The sequence below is a fragment of the Hibiscus syriacus genome, unplaced genomic scaffold (assembly GCF_006381635.1).
Source record: "Hibiscus syriacus cultivar Baekdansim isolate YM2019G1 unplaced genomic scaffold, ASM638163v2 tig00117048_pilon, whole genome shotgun sequence".
Taxonomy (NCBI): Eukaryota; Viridiplantae; Streptophyta; class Magnoliopsida; order Malvales; family Malvaceae; genus Hibiscus; species Hibiscus syriacus.
The window spans coordinates 422,825-446,111 of NW_024063538.1; the positions used below are offsets into that span (position 1 = coordinate 422,825).

General features: G+C 30.9%; 2 protein-coding genes across 2 annotated transcripts; both read right to left on the reverse strand.

The window, feature by feature from the left end:
• Positions 1-6,231: 6,231 nt before the first annotated feature.
• LOC120197256 (acetylserotonin O-methyltransferase-like) lies at positions 6,232-7,751 on the reverse strand. The gene is made up of 2 exons (XM_039198848.1): positions 6,960-7,751; positions 6,232-6,684 (listed from the first exon to the last, which is right to left on the reverse strand). Exons 1-2 carry the CDS (start codon positions 7,695-7,697, stop codon positions 6,385-6,387), a joined length of 1,038 nt encoding a protein of 345 aa, XP_039054779.1. The 5' UTR covers positions 7,698-7,751; the 3' UTR covers positions 6,232-6,384.
• Positions 7,752-21,109: 13,358 nt separating this feature from the next.
• On the reverse strand, positions 21,110-22,275 carry LOC120197255 (acetylserotonin O-methyltransferase-like). Its single transcript, XM_039198847.1, has 2 exons — positions 21,489-22,275; positions 21,110-21,414 (listed from the first exon to the last, which is right to left on the reverse strand). The coding sequence occupies exons 1-2, from the start codon at positions 22,224-22,226 to the stop codon at positions 21,115-21,117; spliced, it is 1,038 nt and encodes a 345-aa protein (XP_039054778.1). The 5' UTR covers positions 22,227-22,275; the 3' UTR covers positions 21,110-21,114.
• Between the last annotated feature and the right edge of the window lie 1,012 nt (positions 22,276-23,287).

A 23,287-nucleotide genomic window follows, 5' to 3' on the forward strand; every position in this document is an offset into this window, starting at 1 on the left:
ATGCTATAATATCTATGTACATATATCATGTTTCAAATATATTAATTTATTTTATTTCATTTCATAAGCATGTTGCATATACATTTATACTTATTAATTTAATTTAATTTTTCCCTTTGTATATTCATGTATGAAAATATATTATTAATGTTTATTCCATTTTATTCAATGATTACATATGACTAATTTTTCAAGAACGCGAATTTGTAGAACGGGCGTGGAAAGTACTACTTGATCGAAGCGGTACAATCCAATACGACATTCGAACAAATACGAACTTAAAATAAATCCATTTCTTTTACTAATTAATTTATTTTAATGATGCTATGTGTGTTTTTAATTTACTCTTTATTTCCTTTATTCGAATGCAAATGTTAATTTTATTTATATTCGATTCGCATATTTATCAATAAGAGAATATTTTTGACAAGAAATAGTCGAGTTAGTTTTTCCGATGGAGGATTACTAATTTTGATATTTCTTTTCGAGTTAAAGAATTTTCTGTAAATAATTTATTCGAAGTAAATTAATTAAATTTCAATAAATAGATCATTTTAACTTTATATTCGAATCATAAATTCCACCATTTACAACGATGTAAGCGACACAGTACCAATTTTGGGCGATGTAGGGGTGTTTATCCTTCCCCACACGTAACCGACTCCCGAACCTGTTTTAAATGAATCTTGGTAACGTAGTTCAAATTTTTGTCTTATAAAACTATTTTTCTTAAATTGTTTTTAAAAAGACGTTTTTAGGTATTCGACCTACCTAACCCAAAGGTCGATGGCGACTCATTTTCAATTTAATTTTAATTAATTCATAATCACCAATTTTCTAAATTAAAGTCGTAATCGTTTTAAAAATAATATTTAATTGTTTAAAAAAAAAAATGGTTATGACACTATAAAAAACATAAATACTTAATTGAGACAATATGCATTGTATTAAATTGAATATTAAAGCCACATTTAAGTACCAAAATGGTTATTAACCCAAATTAAAGACATCCTTTAATTTATTCATTGGAACACTCCTTTCAATATTCGTTGAGGGATTAATTTCTAAATTATTAATTAATTAGGGGATAAAATATCACGTGGCGTGGGAAGGGACGACACGAGCTCGTAAACACACGTGGCGAGTTGACTTGAACGGATCCGAATCTGGGGAAGAATAAACCGAGTTTTTGGTGTGTGTGAGTCGGAGGGGGGATGGATGACGTGGCAAATTGGCCTTTGAGGTCACCAAAGGTCGGGTGAGATTAACGAGGTGAGGGGCGCAGGAACATTGCCAGCGAAGCGGCGAGTGTCGCCGCTGGAATGTACCCGGTTTTTTTTTTATCAAAGAGTGTGGCCGGTTATGATGACAATTACAACGTGGCGTCCAAGAAAACATGTTTAATTGTTTTGGGTCTAACTCGTAATAATTAATGTTATCCTATTGACAGGCTTATCGGATATATATATATATATATATATATATTTAATTTTTATTAAAAACTCTGAAGATGGAGAATTGTAAGTAATATATTTAAGGGGGGCATTTCTACCTCAAAAATTATTATGACGGAAATTAATTATCTGTTAAATATATTTTTTAAAAATTTATCAATTTAATATAATTTTACAGAAAGACGTAATTAATATTACATCTTTCGTTGACGTGGCGCTAATTCATCTTTCAGAGATGGGTGTTAAATTCATAATTTTTTTTAAAATAATATATGACAGATAATTAATTTCTACCAGAGTACTTTTTGTTTAAAAATGTCACGGAATATTAAGAAAGTAATTGTATTTGTTTGTTGGAAAAAGATGGAATTTAATTAACCAATCATTTTCATTTTCCGTCTTCTAAAAAATTAAGTCATATGATCATAAAGAAAATCATGTGTCTTTCATACTTATCATTTTTTTAAATAATTATTTTTTTAATAAAATTTTTATTAAATCCTGAATTTTTTTTTTGAAAAATCAATGATAAGAATAAAATTTTATTTGTGGCTGACTTGGCGCAACGCTTTGCCTCTTGTTATATGTGGGGACATATTTTCATAACCGTATTTTGAGTTCAATGTCAGTCTTGTCTAAACATCACCAGTGTATAATATGTTTTTTTTTTCATCATTGATTTTTTTAAAAAAAAAATATTTTTTACCATTATATTTTTAATTTGTTTTATTTTGATAATGGAGTCATTAATTTATATTATTTTACTAACATCGCACATTAATAAAAATTTAATAAGTTCATGCTAGTGAATCTTTAAATGTGTGTCGTCCCCTTAAACAACGTATCCTCTTAAACTATCAGTAGTTTATAAGAATTCACTAATCCATTTAATCAGCGTATCATAAACATATTAAAATAGATTTATAAGAATTTTATACTCGATAGATATATTATCTCAACGTATCTAAGAATAAATTTGAAGCTCATTAAATTTAAAAATGTATTCAACACAAAAAGATTAATTAAATAATAATAAAAGATTAATTAAATAATAACAATCAAGAGAAGATACAAAGTTTATTGACATTATTCATTATTATTATTATTGAATAAAAAAATTATTTATTATCTTATTTCCAGAATTTAATGAAAAGTTTTATTAAAAAAAGAAAAAAATATTTGAAGAAAATGATAGATGTGAAAGACACGTGATTTTATTTAGGTCATATGACTTAATTTTTCATAAGATAGAAAATGAAAATGATTAGATAAGTAAATTTTATCTTTTTTTAAAGAAACAAAACACAGTTACTTCCTCAATATTTTGTGACGCTTTTATACAAAAATAAAAAATTAATTACGTTTCAGACACAATTTAATTTTTTTTTTACAAATCTAACACTCATCCTAAAAAACTAGAATCATAATTTACGCTTACCTATGTGACGTCACATCAAGTAAGGCATAATCATTTTTTTTTATGTAAAGGGTGCTAAATCAGTTAAATTTTCTGAAAAGGTGTCTAACAGGTAATTAATTTATGTCAATGTGTTTTAAGTAAAACACCATAATATAATAGGCTTTTAACTTTTTTTTAAAATAATGTTACCATTAGATTTATTTTATATTAATTGTGATCCTTAAATTGAAGACGAATATTGGTTATTATAATGCTTATATGATGATTTACATTATTGATGTAATTATGATTCTAATATGATATTTCTTATAAATGATAATGTTGTTGAAGACAATTATTATTTATTATTTCAAATTATTTAATACGTATACAGTATTTTAAATTTATTTAAATTAATGCTTTATTCTTTGAAACATTGACACGTCAAGCAAGAACATCTGTGACAAAATAACTAACTTACATTAATATAAAAATTAATAATATTTTTATCATAAATAATATTAATATATATTGTAATATTTTAAAAAAATATTTATTATATTTGATATTTATAATGAATAATTTCAAAACAATTATCAAACATCGTAGAATTAATTATACATATTATCTGAAAATAAGAACATTATTTATGAAAACTATTTTTCAAATAACATAATTTTTATGAAAGTTATTTTTCGAAATCTGGTTTCAACAAACGAACCTTAATTTACAATTGTAATATACGTGGTGTATTTATATGATTATAGTCGGACTTAATCATTACACATGTAAATAACATTATAAATAATTAATATATTCATTAACTATGACTATAATTATTAATAAAGTACAGATAATAAACAAATAAACTTAACCGATATAATAAAAAATAAAAGATATAGTTCTTATAACCTAAAACTAAAACTAAACATACAAATGAACAAATTAATACTTTAATATAACACTTGTATATAATTAATCATATCAACCTTTGTCATGCAGAAGCATACATCGAATACCCTGAATGAGTCATCAGATAAAACTGGCTGCAGATAAGTATGGAGGGCATCAGAGAAAGGAATCCATCCAAGTACATGGCCATTGACAGCTGTATATTTTGACCAAATTACATCATTTTGATCGAAAATAAAATCCATATATATAGGAATGAACATAAAATTTTAGATAAAAAGTATGAATTATTAAGAAATTATATTTTACCAAAAAAAATTATATTAAAGATTTAGAAAATATGAATTTATATTTCTAATAAAAATTAAAAAGTATTTAATATTTAAAATATAAATTCAGAGGTCTATTCAGGGGCGGACGTAAAATTTTATGTTAGATGATATGAACTAATAAAATTTTAGAGGATGATGAACTTATAAAATTTAGAGGGCAAAAATAAATTATCAATAAAAATACACAATTTTTTTAAATATAATACAATTTTAATTTTTTAGTGAAGGTGATTATCCTCACCTGCCCTTCCTTCGATCTTTCCCTGAATATGTTTATCTTTCCGACACTCCTTCAATTCATCCTTAAATATACCAATTAGTACCAAATGAATTGATAAGATATAATATAGTTTTTTTAACATGTTATATATAAATTGAAAGAATAAAATTATTAAACATTATTATAAATATTAAACATGAACAGTAAAATGATAACAAATAAAAGTACAAATAAAAATATTTATATATAAATTCTAATCACAACATACATAAATGAAAAATGGATTTTGGAATACAATTTCCCAGTATAAGCCCATTTTCTACTAAAAGTTTTCAAGAAAATGACCCATTGTGTGTAGACCAAATCAGATGTGAGTCCATGAACCTTTTGGTTCTTAGTTTACCCAGAGCAGAAGCTGTCAGTCAGACAGAAAATGTAGGAAAAAAAATATAAACTAAAATTTTGGGATAAAATTTTGATACATTAATAACGTGTACAATGATAAAATCAAAAAATTATTTTAATTATAAAATTAAATTTTAAATTTAGAGAAGTACGAGATATATTTAATCACATTTTTAATTTAAATAGGATATATTTTAACATAATTAAATTGAAACCAATAATTTTTAAAGCTAAAAGATAATTTTACAATTATTTTAACTTTAAAACCTAAGAAACTAAAGATGAAATTTTACCATTTAGGTGTGGGATGGAAAGTCCCATATGTCATTGCCCTTGTCTTCGACCTTAAACTTGCGTTATATAAATTTTAACATTTCATGTATTTGTTATTCTTAATTATTTAAATTTCAAATCATATAATTAAATATAATTTAAAAAAAAATTATTATAGTTTTAAAATGTCACAAAGATGATACAAGTCATGTTCATGTATTTCATTCCCATCCACCTAACAATATTATATGTCAGTGTCCCATCCCACTGTCATATCATCGTGATCCTTATCACTCGGAAGCAAATATAATGCTTCCAATAATTCTGGCAAAATCATTTGAATATTTTGGTGATAAAATATATTTGAATAAGATGTATAAAAATATATGTTGTTATCTAAAATAGTTATTTCAATAATTTCAGAATTTCGTTTGAATTATACCTGACGAATGTGTGTTGATAGTTTGGTTGGAAAGTGTGTTATGCGTTGATGGTTTGGTTGGAAAGTGTGTTATGCGTTGATAGTTTGGTTGGAAAGTGTGTTATTGGATAACAACTTCATATTACATGTATCATGTTTTTCTGTGTCATCTGTCAAGATTCTTGTATTCAGACTACATTGTTACCAAAGCAGCATGAGGAAGTCGTCATACAATCAACATATTTTTAAAAAATTGTCGTATAATTTTGACAAAATTATCGAATTATTATAATAATCACCCTAAATTATAAAATAATTTTTAGTGCATCTTGTACAATAAATTTTATCAATAATTATTGATAATAATAATTAATTTTTGTGTCACGAACATGTACAAACATGATATGTGAATTTGAAGAATTCTTATATAAAAAATGGCTGTCCCTTATTCCCATATGTATGGGGTAAGGGGGAGGTAAGATAGTAGGCTACCCCCAACACTAGGTTGAGAGCAGCTTCCGTAAGAGACCTCCGAATTATGAAATGCCCTCCGTGGGACTCGATCCCACGACCTCAAGGTTAAAAACCTTGTGCTCTACCAACTGAGCTGGATGGTCATTTCTGAAGAATTCTTATATAATTTTATATAATTGAGTTTTTTAAAATCAAATTCAAATCGAGTTGGATAAGATTCAAATTTAAGATAAAAAAATTATAATATAACCTATTAAAGATTATCATTTATATATTTAAAGATAATTATAATAATATCTCATTTTTTTTATATTTTTGAATTAGGTTATTATTTTATAGAATAAAACCAATTTTTTTTAATTTTATTAAATGTTGAAATCAAGAGAACAAACGGAAATGCAGACCAAACTACGAAACAAAGAGCAGACTAAACATCTCTCGTACAACAGAGATTTTATTGTTGACAGTAGGTGGATCGTTGTGGAGATTTTTCTCTAAGGATAAGCTTCAACGACGGATTGAACTGCGCGTATGGATTTTACGTTGAATCGAGTAAATCCCGACTCTCGGAGAACATAGCTCCATTCTTTTAAAGTCCTCTCTTTCCCTTTATCAGTATGAGCCATCATCACCATATCTAGCATCAACCTTACGAATCCGAGCTCGTCGCTTTTATTATCTTCTTCAACCACTGCCTCAACAATTATAACTTTACCTTTGGATTTTGGGATCGCTTCTCGACTTTTCTTTAGGATCTTAATACATTCCTCGTCATTCCAATCATGCAAAACCCACTGCAATCACAAAATAACGATTGGTGTTGATGAGAATAGAAGATTACGTCGAACGTGAGTGGTTCATCCTTTTTAATTTAGGTGAAGAATCACAATCGGTAAAATATCAATGTTATCTGATAATATATGAATTTTTTATATGTGATGATGTCAGACTTAAAATTGTGATTATTATTCATAAATTGATATGATTAATAAGTACAACATTAATTAATCATATGACTTGTAAGGCAATGCATTGTTGAAATGAAGGGAAAGAAGTGACTAAGACTAACCATGAAGAAAGCAGCGTCGGCATTTGGGATAGACATGAACATGTCGCCTCCTACGTTTTCGATGCCGTTGAGTTTCGGTGCAACGGCAACGACATGAGAGAGATCAAAGTTGATGCCTCGAATCCATGGGAATGCCTTGACTAAAAGACTCAAAGCAGTCCCGTTACCTCCTCCGACATCAACCAAACTTTCGACCCCATCGAACACTTCGGGACATCCTTCAATTATCGCCGGCACTGTCACTCTGGCACTACAAGCCATCGCTTCATTAATCAAATCGCTATGACCGGAGTTCGCCTCGGTGTAGCTCCATATATCGTCCCCGTTCGCGGCTTCGAATGGCGAAATATCGCCGCTCTCGAGGACACGAGTGCTGAGACTATGCCATGGAGCTAACATAGTAGGGCTGGACTCTAACAGTATTAAGGGCACCATATTTTTTTCTCCATGTTTTATCAAACGACGAGACAATGGCGTCAATGAGAACCCCATGGAGTCTTGGCCAATGGGTTCTTCTTTGAATACTTGGTAATGGACGAGGAACCGCATAATGCGGTGGAGACGCGACAGTTCGCAGCGGAGGGTGGTGGTTAGCTCGGACAGTGGCATGGGACTTCCATGGTTTTCAATAACATCGGCAATCCCGAGCTCAATGGCACATTTAACGACGGCCATTTTAACATATCCGAAGACATAATTCCAAATGTCTACTTCAGCTCCAGCTTCCATGTCTCCCATCTCAATCTTTTTCTCTCTCTGAAAACTTGGTAACTCTACACTCAAATCTTGAAGATTGAAGCTCGACTTTTATAGGAACAATTATTTGTTTACAATATTCAAATTAAAATTAGTCGAATACTGGTACCAACAACAATTATAAACTATGTAGTGAGACTACTATGACCATTTTATTCGAATCTGGCTAGTTTTGATTTGATCTATTGACCGACTAATATAAATCGAGTACTGCAAAGGCGAGAGCGACCCTCCCAACTCAATTTGCTCCATTCGCAAACGCCAGAGTTCAAACTCCTGGCCTTGTTTAAAGAATATAATGCCTCATCCCACTAGACCAACTGATTGTTAGTAATATAGTACTTATTTTACCTAATAAAAAAAATTATTTATATATATATATAGGGATATGATCCTGTTACACAATGTAAAACTCTTTTAGTTTTACACAGATTTGAAACCGTTGGATGAGTAAAAATAAACGGTTGAGATTAACAGTAGGAAATGAGAAGATATTCACTAGGGAAAAAATAAGGAGTCAATCTCATCCATCTATTTTCACTCGTCTAACGGTCCTAAATTTGTGTAAAGCTAAAGAGTTTTACACTGTGTAAGTGGATCTAGCCAATATATATATATATATATATATATATATATATATATATATATATATATATATATATTTGAGGTACATGTTTTGACTTAAAAAATCGAGTCGGATTTTAGATCGGGTGGGACCTCCGTAAACTCGTGTTGTGTTGGGTGCGAGTGGAAGGGTGTAATTTTCATGTCGGGTTTTGACTGGCCAAAAAACAAACCCTACTCGACCTGAACCATGTCCATCCCTAACTGATACACCTCCCCTCGATTTGACGTCATCCTATTAGAGATGAAAATGAGTTTGATTTTTAGTTGACCTGACTCGAAATCTGACTCGAATTTTGAGGTAAAAAGTAGCATCTAATTGGACTCAGTAAAAATATAATTTTTTTATTCAATCTTTAAAAAAATATAAAGAAATATATTGCAATTACTCCTACATTTATCCATAAATTTCTTATATCATATCGTAAATTTTTTATACTAAATCTAAATCAGACTTAACCCTGCCATTTTACAAAACTTGATCCACCCGATCTAAACTCAATTTCTTAAAAATTGATTTTATCAAATCACATCAAATCAAAATCTATTAAATTCTAATTAAATTACCATTTCTACATCTTACAAATTATACCAATAATAATATTAATTAAACTAAATTCAATCGGTAAATATATTTTTAAATTTAATTACTTCAAATCATTATTTAAACAATTCAAATGAAATCATTATGGACCGACTTGAATATTTGCTTTAATACCTCAATCATTATTTGAAGGACGGTTACCTAATGCATTGTAGTGTAATACATATTATAGATTATCAAGTCAGATTGTCATCACTATCTGCTCAATTCCCACTACCAAATAAATAAGTTTTGGGACATGAAAAAGTGGATCATAAAGATAATAATGATGAATAAGCCAAAGTGATCATAAAGATAATAATATAAAAGTTGCGTAAAACGTTTTAAATGTAAAAATTATGGGTAGAAGTTATCAATTTTATTATGTTCGTAATAAATAATAAGAGGATTATACGATAATATATTAAATCTTAAAATATTAATTATATATGTAGTTATTTAAACATGAGGACATCGAAATTTTATATGTCGATCGTAAGTTACAAGTGAACATCCACATCCATCTTAAATTCTCATTTGTTTCTCTTAACTTATTTCGATTAAAACTCAAAACTTTCGGTGCATAATAGTCTTATTTTGTTGTAAATTAGATTTTTAAGATTGTCAATTGATTTTGGTTGAAAATATAAATGGGAAAATTGTTCATTTATTCCCTATACTTTAAGATATTTACAAGATTAATTCTTAAGCTTCAACTATAAATACCCTAACTCATTTATCTTCAAAATCATCCCATATCATTCTAGCTTTCTCCAAATAATAGAGAATTTAGAGAGTTTTCTTTAGAGTTGTTTTCTCTTTTTTATCAAGAGAGAATTGTTATTGTTTTCTCCTTGTTAGATCGAGAGAAGTTGTAATTTCTATTTTCTCATAGTCAAATTCTTCTATCTTTGCCCGTGGTTTTTATCCTATATTATTTAGGGGTTTTCTACGTAAAATTTGTGTCTTTTTTATTTTTTTTTTTATTTTCTCAAATTATCAGTTGCGATTTTTCTCTATCCGATAGTCGTATTCCGCAACAACTGGTATTAGAGCCAGATTTGAGTGTGTAATATTTACTTATTGTCTTTGTGGTTGACACCAAAAGGTGGATCCTCCAACATAAGAAAGTAAGAAGATATTACCCATTCTTTGAAGGTTCCAGAAAACTATTCACGATAGTGAAATAGTGGGAGCTATCTGTAATAGAAGCTATGACAACGAAATTTGGTATTGAAAAGTTCAATGAGAGAAATTTCTCATTGTGGAAATTGAAGGTGAAGGCCATCCTGAGGAAAGACGATTGTCTAGCGGCTATCAGTGAAATGTCAGTAGATTTCACAGATGATAGCAAATGGAATGAGATAGATGAGAATGCTATGGCAAACCTCCATCTAGCATTAGCAGATAAAGTATTGTCAAGCATTGAGGAGAAAAAGACAACTAAGGATATATGAGATCATCTCACCAAACTGTATGAGGCCACATCGTTGCACAATAAAATTTTCCTTAATAGGAAATTGTACACTCTCTCCGGATGCCAGAATCTACTTCAGTGACGAAGCACTTAAACACATTGAACACTTTATTTTCTCAGCTTACATCCTTAAGCTGTACAATAGGAGAACAAGAACGTGCTGAACTTCTACTTCAAAGTTTACCTGATTCGTATGATCAACTCATCATCAACTTGACAAACAATAATATCACCATTCTAGTCTTTGATGACGTTGCAACTGCTGTTCTACAATAAGAAAATCGGCACAAGAGCAAGGAAGACAGATAAGTAAATCTGCAACAAGAAGAAACATTGACAATAATGAGAGGAAGATCAACAGAACGTGGCCAAAGCAGCAATCACAAACATGGTAGATCAAAGTCGAGAAGCAAAAAGAATTTAAAGTGCTACAACTGTGGAAAGAAGGGTCACTTGAAGAAGGATTGTTGGAGTCTAGGTAAAAACTCCAATCCACAAGGCAATACCGCAAACACTTCAGATGATGGAGATGCTCTATATTGTGAAGCGTTAACCACCGTAGAAGGTAGAAAAAGATTTGCAAATATATGGCTCATTGATTCGGGAGCAACATATCACATGACCTCAAGAAGAAGAGAATGGTTCCATCATTATGAACCTGTCTCAAGAGGATCTGTGTATAATTGCAATGATCATACCTTAGAGATCGTTGGCGTTGAAATCATCAAATTAAAGATGTATGATGGAACAATTAAAGTTGTTTGAGATGTGCGGCATGTGAAATGCAAGCAAGATTGAAACACGGAAAATAATCATGAAGGTGTTCCGTGGAGCGCTTGTGGTGATGAAAGGCGAAAAGATAGTAAAAAACTTGTACATGTTGAAGGGAGAAACTTTGCTAGAAGCAGAAGCTTCTGTTGCCTCATGTAGTTCAGATTCTGCAATGTTATGTCATCAGAAACTTGGATACATGTCAGAACAAGGAATGAAAGTCCTTGTGGAGCAAAAACTACTTCCAGGCTTAACAAATGTATCACTTACTTTGTGTGAGCATTGTATAACAAGTAAGAAACACCGGTTAAAATTCAACACGTCGAATTCTAGAGGCAAAAATGTTCTAGAATTGGTTCATTCTGATGTATGGCAAGCACCAGTTACATCCCTAGGCGGAGCAAAATACTTTGTCTCATTTATTGATGACTACTCTAGGAGATGTTGGGTGTACCCTATTAAGAAGAAGTCAGATGTGTTTTCAACTTTCAAAAAACTTCAAAGCGCGGGTGGAACTTGATTCTAGAAATAAGATCAAGTATTTTTGAACAGATAATGGAGGAGAATACACAAGTGAAGAATTTGATGACTTTTGCAGGAAAGAATGCATCAAAAGATAGTTCACAGTAACGAACACTCCTCAACAAAATGGAGTGATAGAGCAGATGAACAAAACCTTGTTAGAAAGAACAAGAGCAATGTTGAGAGCTGCAGGCCTAGAAAAATCATTTTTGGCAGAAGCAGTCAATACCGCCTGTTATTTGGTGAATCGAGCTCCATTAACTACAATAGAGTTGAAGACACCAATGGAGATGTGGACTGGTAAACCAATTGATTATTCAAACCTCCATATATTTGGAAGTATTGTGTACGTGATGTGCAACTCCCAAGAAATTTCAAAGTTGGATCCAAAATCCAGGAAATGCAAATTCTTGGGGTATGCTGATGGTGTAAAGGGGTATCGCTTGTGGGATCCCACTGCCCGCAAAGTGATCATCAGCAAAGATGTTATCTTTGTAGAAGCTAAACTATAAAGAAAAGAAGAAGATGATAGCACTGAAAAGTCAGAGACTACACAGATATATGTGGAAAATACGTTTGAACAAGGAGATTCTTCTGAAGCAGAACCAACACATGATGAACAAGAACCAGAGAGTTCTAAAGTTCCAACAACTCGTCAATCAAATCATGTGAAAAGACGTCCCAATTGGCACTCAGATTATGTTATAGAAGGAAATATTGCATATTGCCTTTTAACAGAGGACGGTGAGCCATCAACATTCCAGGAGGTAATAAACAGCTCAGATACTTCACTGTGGATGATGGCGATGCAAGAAGAAATTGAAGCCTTTCATAAAAATAATACATGCGACCTTGTGCCACAACAACAAGGAAGGAAGCCAATTGGTAACAAATGTATATTCAAAATCAAGAGAAATGGCAATGATCAAGTTGAGAGGTATCGTGCAAGACTGGTGATCAAAGGATATGCTAAAAAAGAAGGTATTGATTTCAATGAAATCTTTTCTCCTGTGGTTTGACTAACAACAGTTCGAGTAGTTTTGGCAATATGTACTACATTGAACTTACATCTAGAGCAACTAGATGTTAAAATGACTTTTCTTCTTGGAGATCTTGAAGAAGAGATTTACATGCTCCAGCCTGAAAGTTTTGAAGAAAAAGAAAAGAACTTGGTTTGCAGGTTGAACAAATCTCTGTACGGTCTAAAGCAGACACCGAGGTGTTGGTATAAGAGATTTGATTCCTTCATTATGTGCGTTGGATACACCAGATTTAATGCAGACCCTTGTGCTTATTTCAAGAGGTTTGGTGATAACGATTTTGTTATATTGTTGTTGTATGTGGATGACATGTTGGTTGCAGGACCCAACAAAGATCATATTGAAGAATTGAAGGCACAACTGGCTAGGGAATTTGAAATGAAGGATTTGAGATCAACAAATAAGATTTTAGGGATGCAAATTCATCGAGACAGAAGTAATAGGAAGATTTGGTTTTCACAAAAGAATTACTTGAAGAAGATCTTGTCACGATTCAACATGCAAGATTGTAAGCCAATTTCTACCCCTCTTCCTATTAACTTCAAATTATCCTCCAGTATGATTCCTAGCAGTGAAGAAGAGAGGATGAAGATGTCTCGAGTACCGTATGCATCGGCAGTGGGAAGTTTAATGTTTGCTATGATATGCACAAGACCAGACATTGCAAAGCAGTGCGGGTGGTTAGTCGGTACATGACGAATCCAGGCAAAGAGCATTGGAATACAGTAAAGAGGATCTTGAGATACATCAAAGGGACCTCAAATATTGCACTATGTTACGGAGGATCAAACTTACTTATCAATGGGTATGTCGATTCTGACTATGCAGGGGATTTGGATAAAAGCAAATCTACTACATGATATGTGTTCAAAGTTGCTGGTGGAGCTGTAAGCTGGGTTTCAAAATTACAGTCAGTTGTGGCTACATCCACAACAGAGGTAGAATATGTAGCAGCTACACAAGCCAGTAAAAAATCATTCTGGTTGAAGATGCTATTGGATGAGCTTGGACACAATCAAGAGTATGTCTCTCTGTTTTATGACAGTCAAAGCGCCTAGCATCTAGCAAGGAATCCATCATTTCATTCAAGGACAAAATACATACAAGTTCAGTACCATTTCATTCGTGAAAATGTGGAAGAAGTGACGGTAGATATGTAGAAAATCCATACCAAAGACAACATAACAGATTTTATGACGAAGACGGTCAATGCTGATAAATTTACTTGGTGTCGATCATCTTGTGGCATGTCAGAAACGTAAGCAACATGAAGGTACAAGGTAGAAAGAATGGTGTGAAGATATGATTGTTCCAATCAAATCTTCAAGTGGGTATTTACAAGATTAGTCCTTAAGCTTCAACTATAAATACCCTAACCCATTTAGCTTCAAAACTATCCCAAATCATTCTAGCTTTCTCCCTATACTAGAGAATTTAGAGAGTTTTCTTGAGAGTTGTTTTCTTCTTTTTATCAAGAGAGAATTTTTATTGTTTTATCATTGTTAGATCGACAGAAGTTGTAATTCCTATTTTCTCATAGTGAAATTCTTCTATCTTTGCCCGTGGTTTTTACCCTATATTATTTAGGGATTTTCCACGTAAAATTTGTGTCTTCTTTATCTTCATTTTTATTTTCTCAAATTATCAGTTGCGATTTTGCTCTATCCGATAGCCGTATTCCGTAACAATTTCTTCTTCGAACTGGTCGTACTATAAGTTTTTCAGACCGAATTAAACATAAAATTTGAGTCATAAACTTTAATATTATCATTAATAAAAGTACTAAAAATGAAATTTTAAGCTAAAAAATGGAGCTGCTATTAAAAAAGTAGTTCAAAATTATATATTACTTATGTGTTCATTACTAATTAATATAAATTTAATCATTATTCATGTAACACCCCAACCCGTATCCGACCCGGATACGAGTCCGAGATGTCACATTGACATTTCAAAACCTTTATTCTTGCAAAATAACAGAACATTTGAACTTATATTAAGAAAATATGATCATATATTGTTCAATTGTGTTTGTTATAAAATTTTGAGGCAAAAACATATTTATGAACAGTAAAATACGGTATGAACAATACCATATGAACAATAATGAACAGTAATGTGAACAGTGCTACAGTGCATCTATGCATTGCTACAGTGCATCGATGCATGAAAATATCGAAGCAAAATTGTGCATCGATTAAAATCCAAGTTTTCATTCGTATAAAATTACCACTTACATATACACATTTAAAACATTACAAAACTCAATCATATGATTTTACAAAACCGATTAAAACATATCGGATTTAAACCTTTATTTACATGCCAACCACTATCCTTATTACAAAATACATACTATACATTTATTTTCTGATCTGATCTTTGGAAAGGAGAAACTGAACTGTCTTGCATAACTTTTACCAATCTTCCTCTTCTCTGAACCTACGCGTGAAACAATCACTCGCTAAGTCTATGACTTAGTGAGGCATATAAATATATAATAAAACCATAAAACATTTCATATATCAAAATACATACATGCACATATACCATCATATAATTATGCAATTACCTTTGATAACCTTTTATAAGCCCATGTACATTACTGAGAACTTAAGGTATTCGAGTACATTGAGGTTGTGTACTATGCTGTCACCACAGCTCTTATGGGGTCCCACTAGGGGCTATGAAATTTTGTCCCGAATGACCTATGTACTGTATTTGTCCCGAATGACCACTCCTTAAGAACCATATACATATTCCAGTGGATCAAATCTGTCTCAAAAGACCCTGTAAATGTTCCAAAGGATACATATATGTCCCGAAGGACCACGTAGAACCCTCGACTCTTGGCATGCCAACTATACCCCTAGCTCTCATATCATATCACATGGGCATTATCATTTATACATTTCATATCACTTGTTCTTTCTCTTCTGTCACATACGACATGTATGTGTAACCATATATATCTCATATCATATCACATGTATCACAAGTGCATGTATTCACGTAAATCATTTCATATGGCTTTTATCATTTCTCATTTGTTCATGTAAACTTGCACGTCATATCATGTAACATATATCATTTGTTGCATTTTTACGTAAGCATGTAAATCATGTAACATATAATAACATACATTTATTTCTATGTACTAATGCACACATAGTAATCACATAACATTTTAGAAGTTACTTCTTACCATAGTAACTCCATCATTGGCTCATCGCAAGCCAATGTTTGATCAATCACATAAGTACAATTAAAATTGCACTCACCTTAGCCTTGCTTACTTTAAGTCGATTCTAATTCTTCGATGGTTTCAGAACGAGATAACGTTCTATATCTACATAATCATACATTGATACATATCAGTATACAAATTTACATATTCTAAACTATCACTCCTAGGAAAAATGAAAGACATTTTCATCTTTTAATGAAGGTATGCATCGATGCACTCTACAATGTATCGATGCATTTCCTAACGGTGCATCGATGCACTACCTGTGCATCGGTGCACAAATTACATTCGATGTTTCTTCTTTAAAGAATGCATCGATGCACTTTGAATGTGCATCGATACACCTTGCCTAGAAAATCACTGTTCATGCACGAAAATTCACTATTTCCAACTTCAATTCTTCATGTTTCATCCCCTTTCATATTCTTAATTCAAATATACATGCTTAAACTCATTTATATCCATTTATCTCATCTTTAATCTCAAAATTCCATCTTTCATATGGAAATCAATAATCATACCAAATTTTCAAGATGTTTTAAATCCAATTCTATCACTTCATATCTCTTAATTAAGTTGATGACAAGTCAAATTTAGTTTCAAATTCAACTTATCAACTCTTTTCCGGAAATTCACTTAAAAACCCATTCTCTTTAATTCTTCATAACTTCTTTATCTTTTGATCTTAAGATAACTTAAGCTTTCCTTAAGCTTAGTTATCATCTAATGATCAAAACCCAAACTTTAAATCAACAAATAATTAACTAACAAAGAAACTCACATTTTGCTTGAGCTTTCACGTTAAAGAAGAACAAAGGAAGAAAGAAGATGAAGTTTTGGAGAAAATATTTCCTTCATCTTATCCTTATATCATTATTAATCTAATTTTTAATTAATTTCCAAGTCAAATGACCATTTTGCCCTTCACTTCATTTAATAATTACTAACAACTTTTAGGAAATACTTTCAAATAAATCATTGAACTTTTCAACTTTTCCACTTTAATCACCAAATTCTAAAATTTTACAATTTAGTCACTAACCCATAGTTTGGGATGTTACAATTCATCACTATTTACGAATATAATTTACACAACCATCAGGTTATTCATACATATATATATATATATAATAAAAATTAATATATTTAAAAAGTAATAGGTAAAATAATATTGAATCGATCATTAGGTATTATAATATTGAATGGATGAGTTCGAGAAAAGAATTCCACTATTTGGTTCATTGCGCTTCTATTCAATTCAATTCCTCACTAACTATATAAGGACTACAGGAATAATAAAATTCTTCCGTTAAATATATAATATTATTAATTTTTTAAAATTTTAAAACTTTAAATTTTGATTAAGTTAAGACAAATTGATACAAATATTTAGTGTTGAGTGCAACTTTCATTTATAGATTAAAACAATACATATTCCGTGCGCTTAATATATATATTAAAGATTTGATTTTCTTCGTAAAATAATACATGTGATTCACGACAATATATATTAATAACATAAAAACGAGCCCAGTTGTTTTTCTTTCCCTGAAATTGAAAAAAGACAGAAAAAAACAAAACAATGATCACGACGTGTTTTTAAAAACCATACAAATAATATATATATATATATATATGTAGGATCTAATTATATCAGGTTTAATACACATTCTTAAGATTGTTGGATGAGAGAAATTAAAAACTGAGATTAATAATAAGAAAAGAGAAGCTATTCACTAATAAAAGGAACAAAGAGTTAATCTCAATATTTGATTTCTCTTATTCAATAGTGCTAAAAAAGTATAAAATTAAGAGTTTTACAACGAGTGTAAGTGAATCATATCCCATATATATATAGAAATATCTTGAGATAGTGGATCGAGACGATCACTCCTAAAATCTAATTCAAATTTTCCTTTAAAAAAATTCTTTTGAGTTTAATTTTTTTTTATAAAATCATATCGAATCAAAACTCGTCAAAATCAGATGATTTGTCATTTCTAAAATGCACAAGTGACATGATGGCCTAATTTCTCAAAATCTTTATGTGGTCCCTTACATCAGTAGCACTTCAGTTATTTCTCTTTACCTTTGATTTGATTGTTTTAACACTCGCAATCGCACCAAGTCTCATTATTTCTACTTCTGGCTCATCTTCTCTATTGAAAATAGCATCAAAGTGATTCTTCTCGGGACATCCTCTTATCAAATGGGGACCATCACAACAATAACTTACTGATAACTCAATAAAAAGAGGTGCAATTCATACTCGTTTATACGATTTATAGCTTGGACTTAGATACATTCTATTGCATATTTAATTGTTTTTTTAATGTTTTTATGTATAATTTTTGTTGGTTGCATTTATTTTTCTTTTTAGTGAAAAGTGTGTTGCTTGGTGTGTTCTTGGTATGAAAATGATGAGGATGAAGGGAGACATCAAAGGAGAAGAAGTTGCCGAGGCATGTGAGGAGGAAGACAGTCTGCCAATCATTTTGCTTAAACCGATCCGGCCCCGTACCCATTGACCTATGGATATTATTTTCTAGGGATTTTAAATCCAAGGAACGACGGACAAAGATAAAGAGATAATGAGACGAGACATATCGCGAGCTACTTGAAATCGTCTCGGTCAAAGTCGAGCTTGAAAATTTTAGACTCGCGAATTTTAAGTCGAGTCAAGTCGAGCTCGGTAATACTAGAGCTTGACTCGGCTCGTTTACATCCCTCCTCCCGTCTCAATCTCTATTCTCTCTTTTGAAAAATCGATAAATAATCTTGACGATGAAAATTTTATCGAAATAAGATCTGATTTATAGGAGGAAAGAGTTGACTATGGTGGAGAATGAGGGACTCTAATATACTCTAGGTCTCATGTTAAATTTTATAAATATAGAGTTAATTGCATCATATGTCCTCAAATTATAACTCTTATTTTAAATTGATCCTTAAACTTTTGAATATACTGATTTCATCTCCAAACTATGAATCTCATTCTAAGTTTTAGGTACTAAACTTTAGTTTACATATAATTTTGTTCATTGTTAGTCTGTTGATGTTGTTTTCGTTCGTCATTTGTGACATAATTAGTGTCAGAATATTTGCATTTCACTAATTTATTTTCTCCTCGCATCATTTTTCCATGAAACCTATTAAAAATGGATGAAAATCCAACTAATGTTTGACATTCTAATGCTCTAATTTTGAGGATTTAGGGGTTTTCTAAGATTTTAGGGTAACTCTAAATAGTGAGAAGCATTCTTTAGAGAAGACGAACAATATACCTCAAAACTAGTCTTATTTGATGATTATTAGAGGAGGTTGAATCATTAGAAAGTTGAACATTTAGATAGAGTTTCGTAAATTTTAAGTGAAATTTGTGAAAAATCAATTCAAATAGAAAAAAGATTGACAACGAGGATAATTTGATTGACAAAGATCAAATTGATACATAAACTAAAGTTTATTGACAAAATAAACACACAAACTAAAGTTATGTAAAAAATATTATGTCATCATGTCGTTATCGATAACATTGAACGTTAAATTAAAATATGATGTTAAAATTAAAATAATTTAAAGTTAAAGGTAAAATCAATATATATCCTAATTATAATTTCCGCTACCGACAGATAATTATCTACAAAAAAAAAACTCCTTTGTTATTTGTGGTCATTCCTTCATTGAAATTAAATATTTTATTTTTTGCTACCTACCACAAATAATTTAATTTAGCATTTCAATAAAAAGAAGACAATTATAATAATAAGCAATAATTGCATACAGAAGGCTCCTTTTGCAACTTGTGATCTCCCGCTCCTTGGAATTAGATTTTTTATATTATGTTTTAATTTTAATTTTCTATTACAGTCGTTTTTAACTTAATTTTTATTAAAGTAGTTTTTTTAAATAATTGTTTAGGTAGATTTTTTTAATAAATCTGAAGTAAATGTAAGATAATATATTCATACAAGATGATCTAACGTGAATATTTTAAACAATTCCATCAATGAATGAATCTAAGTGAAATAAATATTTTATTTTAAAATTAATAATTTTTTATTTTTATTTATTTGGTTGCCCTCGAAAAATTTAAATATTTTTTTTATATTTTCAATAATAAACACCTTCACAATATCTTCAGAGTTTGTAAGACTACGCCCATAAGCTTGCTAAGGAGGGGATATCTAAAGTTAGGGATTTTCTTTTTTTATTGGTTGACCCTTCTACTAGGGATTTGTTCTTAAACTTGAAACATGGGTAGTTATAATTTAAGGTTAGGACGCAATCGAAAATGTTAAAAAAACATAGTATTTTCGGTTGAGCGCAACCTAAAATGTTAATTTTTTAACATTTGTGTAACTTAAAATGTTAAATTTTTTAACATTTTCGGTTGGCAACCAGAAATGTTACATTTTTTGTAACATTTCCGGTTTCAATTGAAAATGTTAAAAAATTAACATTTTAGGTTGAGTAGATATTAAAAAATTAATATTTTAGGTTGCGTTCAACCAAAAATGTTAAGATATTTTTTAATATTTTCGATTGCACATTTTCTTAACCTTAAATTAAGCTGCAATTCCTTAGACATTGCCACGAAAACATAGAGAACTTTAGAGATAGTTTGAGTAGAATTATTCTTCATTCGGATTGTTACTTTTCTTTTTCCCATTACAGAAACTTTGATATTTCCTCAAATTTCACGCTATTACGAAAGGTTTTATCCCACTTAAAAAATGAAGACTTGTCTCTACACATATAGTAGTTGTCCAAGTACCACATGTACTTTTGAGTTTCCACTTTGGCACAAGAAACCAAAAACAAGGACTCTTCAATTGAACAGACCAAATAATTAAATTTTGGTGTCACCGATCGAATAATCATTCCAATTACTGTCACACCATTTATTTTCTCCCTATGAACAAGTATTTTGTTTACAATAGTCATCGTTCTGGAGAAAAAAATCAGAAACAAACTCCTTGAATTTCATGCAAAGCATTTCAAACTCCTCTTCGTGAAATCCTAATAACACATCAACAGATAAGTCTACATGGACTTAGTCAAACAATAACTACAAGTCTACATCACAATTTGTTTAACAAGATGAACCATTGTAGAGAGAGCCATGGATTTTTCTAAGGATAAACTTCAATGACAGACTCAAATCCTTGGATGGATTTTACATTAAATCGTGTAAATCCAGACTCTTGAAGAACATAGCTCCATTCCTTTAGACTCCTCTCTTTCCCTTTGTTTGTATGAGTCATCATCACCATGTCTAACATCAACCTTACGTATTCTAGCTCGTCGCCTTTATTTTCTTCTTCGAGAACTGCTTCTACAATTATGACCTTCCCTTTATCTTCTGGAATCGCTTCTCGACATTTCTTTAAGATTTTAATGCATTCTTCATCGTCCCAATCATGCAAAATCCACTAAAATTCACAAAAAAGATATATAGATTAATCATGTTATGCTTTACTGAAATGAATGGTAAAAAGTGACTAACCATTAAAAAAACAGCGTCGGCATTTGGGATAGACATGAACATGTCGCCTCCTACGTTTTCGATACCACCGAATTTCGGTGCAACAACGACAACATGAGGGAGATCGAAGTTGATGCCTCGAATCCGTGGGAATTGCTTAACTAAAAGACTCATAGCAGTCCCATTACCTCCACCAGCATCGACCAAGCTTTGGACACCATCGAACACTTCTGGACATCCTTTGATTATCGCCGAGATCGTGAGTCTAGCTTTGCAAGCCATCGCATCGTTAAAGAGTTTGCTATGACCAGGGTTTGCCTCGGTGTAGCTCCAAAAATCCATCCCGTTTGCTGCTTCGAATGGTGAAATATTCCCTCTCTGGAGGACTCGAGCACTGAGACTATGCCATGGCCCTAACATGATAGGGCTGGACATTAGCAGTATAAAAGGCACTATGGTTTTTTCTCCATGTTTTATCAAACGACGAGACAATGGCGTCAATGAGAAGCCCATTGAGTGTTGGCCAATAGGTTCTTCTTTGAATACTTGATAATGGACCAGGAACCTCATGATGCGTTGAAGACGTGATGGTACATATCGGAGGGCGGCGGCTAACTGGGAAAGTGGCATGGGGCTTCCATGGTTTTCTATAACATCGGCAACCCCAAGCTCAATAGCACATTTAACGGCGGCCGTTTTTGTATATCCGAAGACATAACTCCAAATGTCTACTTCTGCTCGAGCTTCCATATCTCCCATCTCAATCTTTGTTCTCTTTTTTGAACTCTCGGTAATTTTTTAGCACAATCTTGACAATATATAGTTCTATTGAAAGAAAATCCGATTTATAGGAGGAAAGACTTGCCTATTTTGGATTTGGAATTCGAATTCGAAATTTTACTTAAGCGATATCAAACTACTCACCACTTGAACCAATCTCGGTTGGTAAATTATATATATATTTTTATTTGTTTTAGATGTTTAAAGTTTTTTTTATTAAGTTAATAATCATTAGAATATGTGGTTAAAAGCTTTCGATTAACACGTTTTTTCTCTCTTAAGTTGTGAGTTCAATACTCATTATGATAAAAAATTTCTTTATCCCTCTCCTAGATAAGAATTGTTCAAAAAAATTATATATTTATTTATCAAAGTATGTGTTCAAAAACCCAAATATAATATTTAAGTAATATTATCTCATTTAAGGTATCTAAAATTTCATTATGTTATTACTTTAAAATTATATCGTCAACTGTCATTAAAAAAATCTGGTCAACCAAAATTATTTTACACGAGATATTAATTTCTGATCAATATCAATTTTCTAAAAAAAATTAAAAATACACTAAATTTCAAATTTTTCTAAAAGATCTAAATTCTATAATTTCTTAAAAAAAATCTCAAATCTCTAAATCCTCTTAAACACTTGAAGATCAGGTGCGGTGCAAAGGTTCAAGTAACTCAGATTTAGTTCATGCAACAGAGTACTCTTACAAACGGTGACGAACATGCGATTGTTGGGTGAAAATAAAGCGATCTCATGCGACATGATTAGCAATTATGTGTTGTGATTATTCTGTTTGGAACAATCGTGTGTGACAATAAGAGGATGACTAATAGGTGGGAGTCTGACAATGAAAGAGGTGACTAATGATGACTAATTTGACTGTAACATATGAGATTTAGAAATTTGAAGTTTATATATTTAGAATATTTATAAATTTGAGTGATTTAGAGATTTTTTAATAATAATTATTTTAGTTTTCTTAAAAATAAAATAAAAGAAATTTTTAAAAAATATATTAAGTATCAAATATTGG

Coding starts and splice junctions, on each gene's coding strand:
- LOC120197256 (XM_039198848.1), bottom strand. CDS start 7,697: ATGGGAGACATGGAAGCTGGAGCTGAAGTAGACATTTGGAATTATGTC. Junction 6,685..6,959: donor CCGACGCTGCTTTCTTCATG/GTTAGTCTTAGT, acceptor TTGTGATTGCAG/TGGGTTTTGCATGATTGGAA.
- LOC120197255 (XM_039198847.1), bottom strand. CDS start 22,226: ATGGGAGATATGGAAGCTCGAGCAGAAGTAGACATTTGGAGTTATGTC. Junction 21,415..21,488: donor CCGACGCTGTTTTTTTAATG/GTTAGTCACTTT, acceptor TGTGAATTTTAG/TGGATTTTGCATGATTGGGA.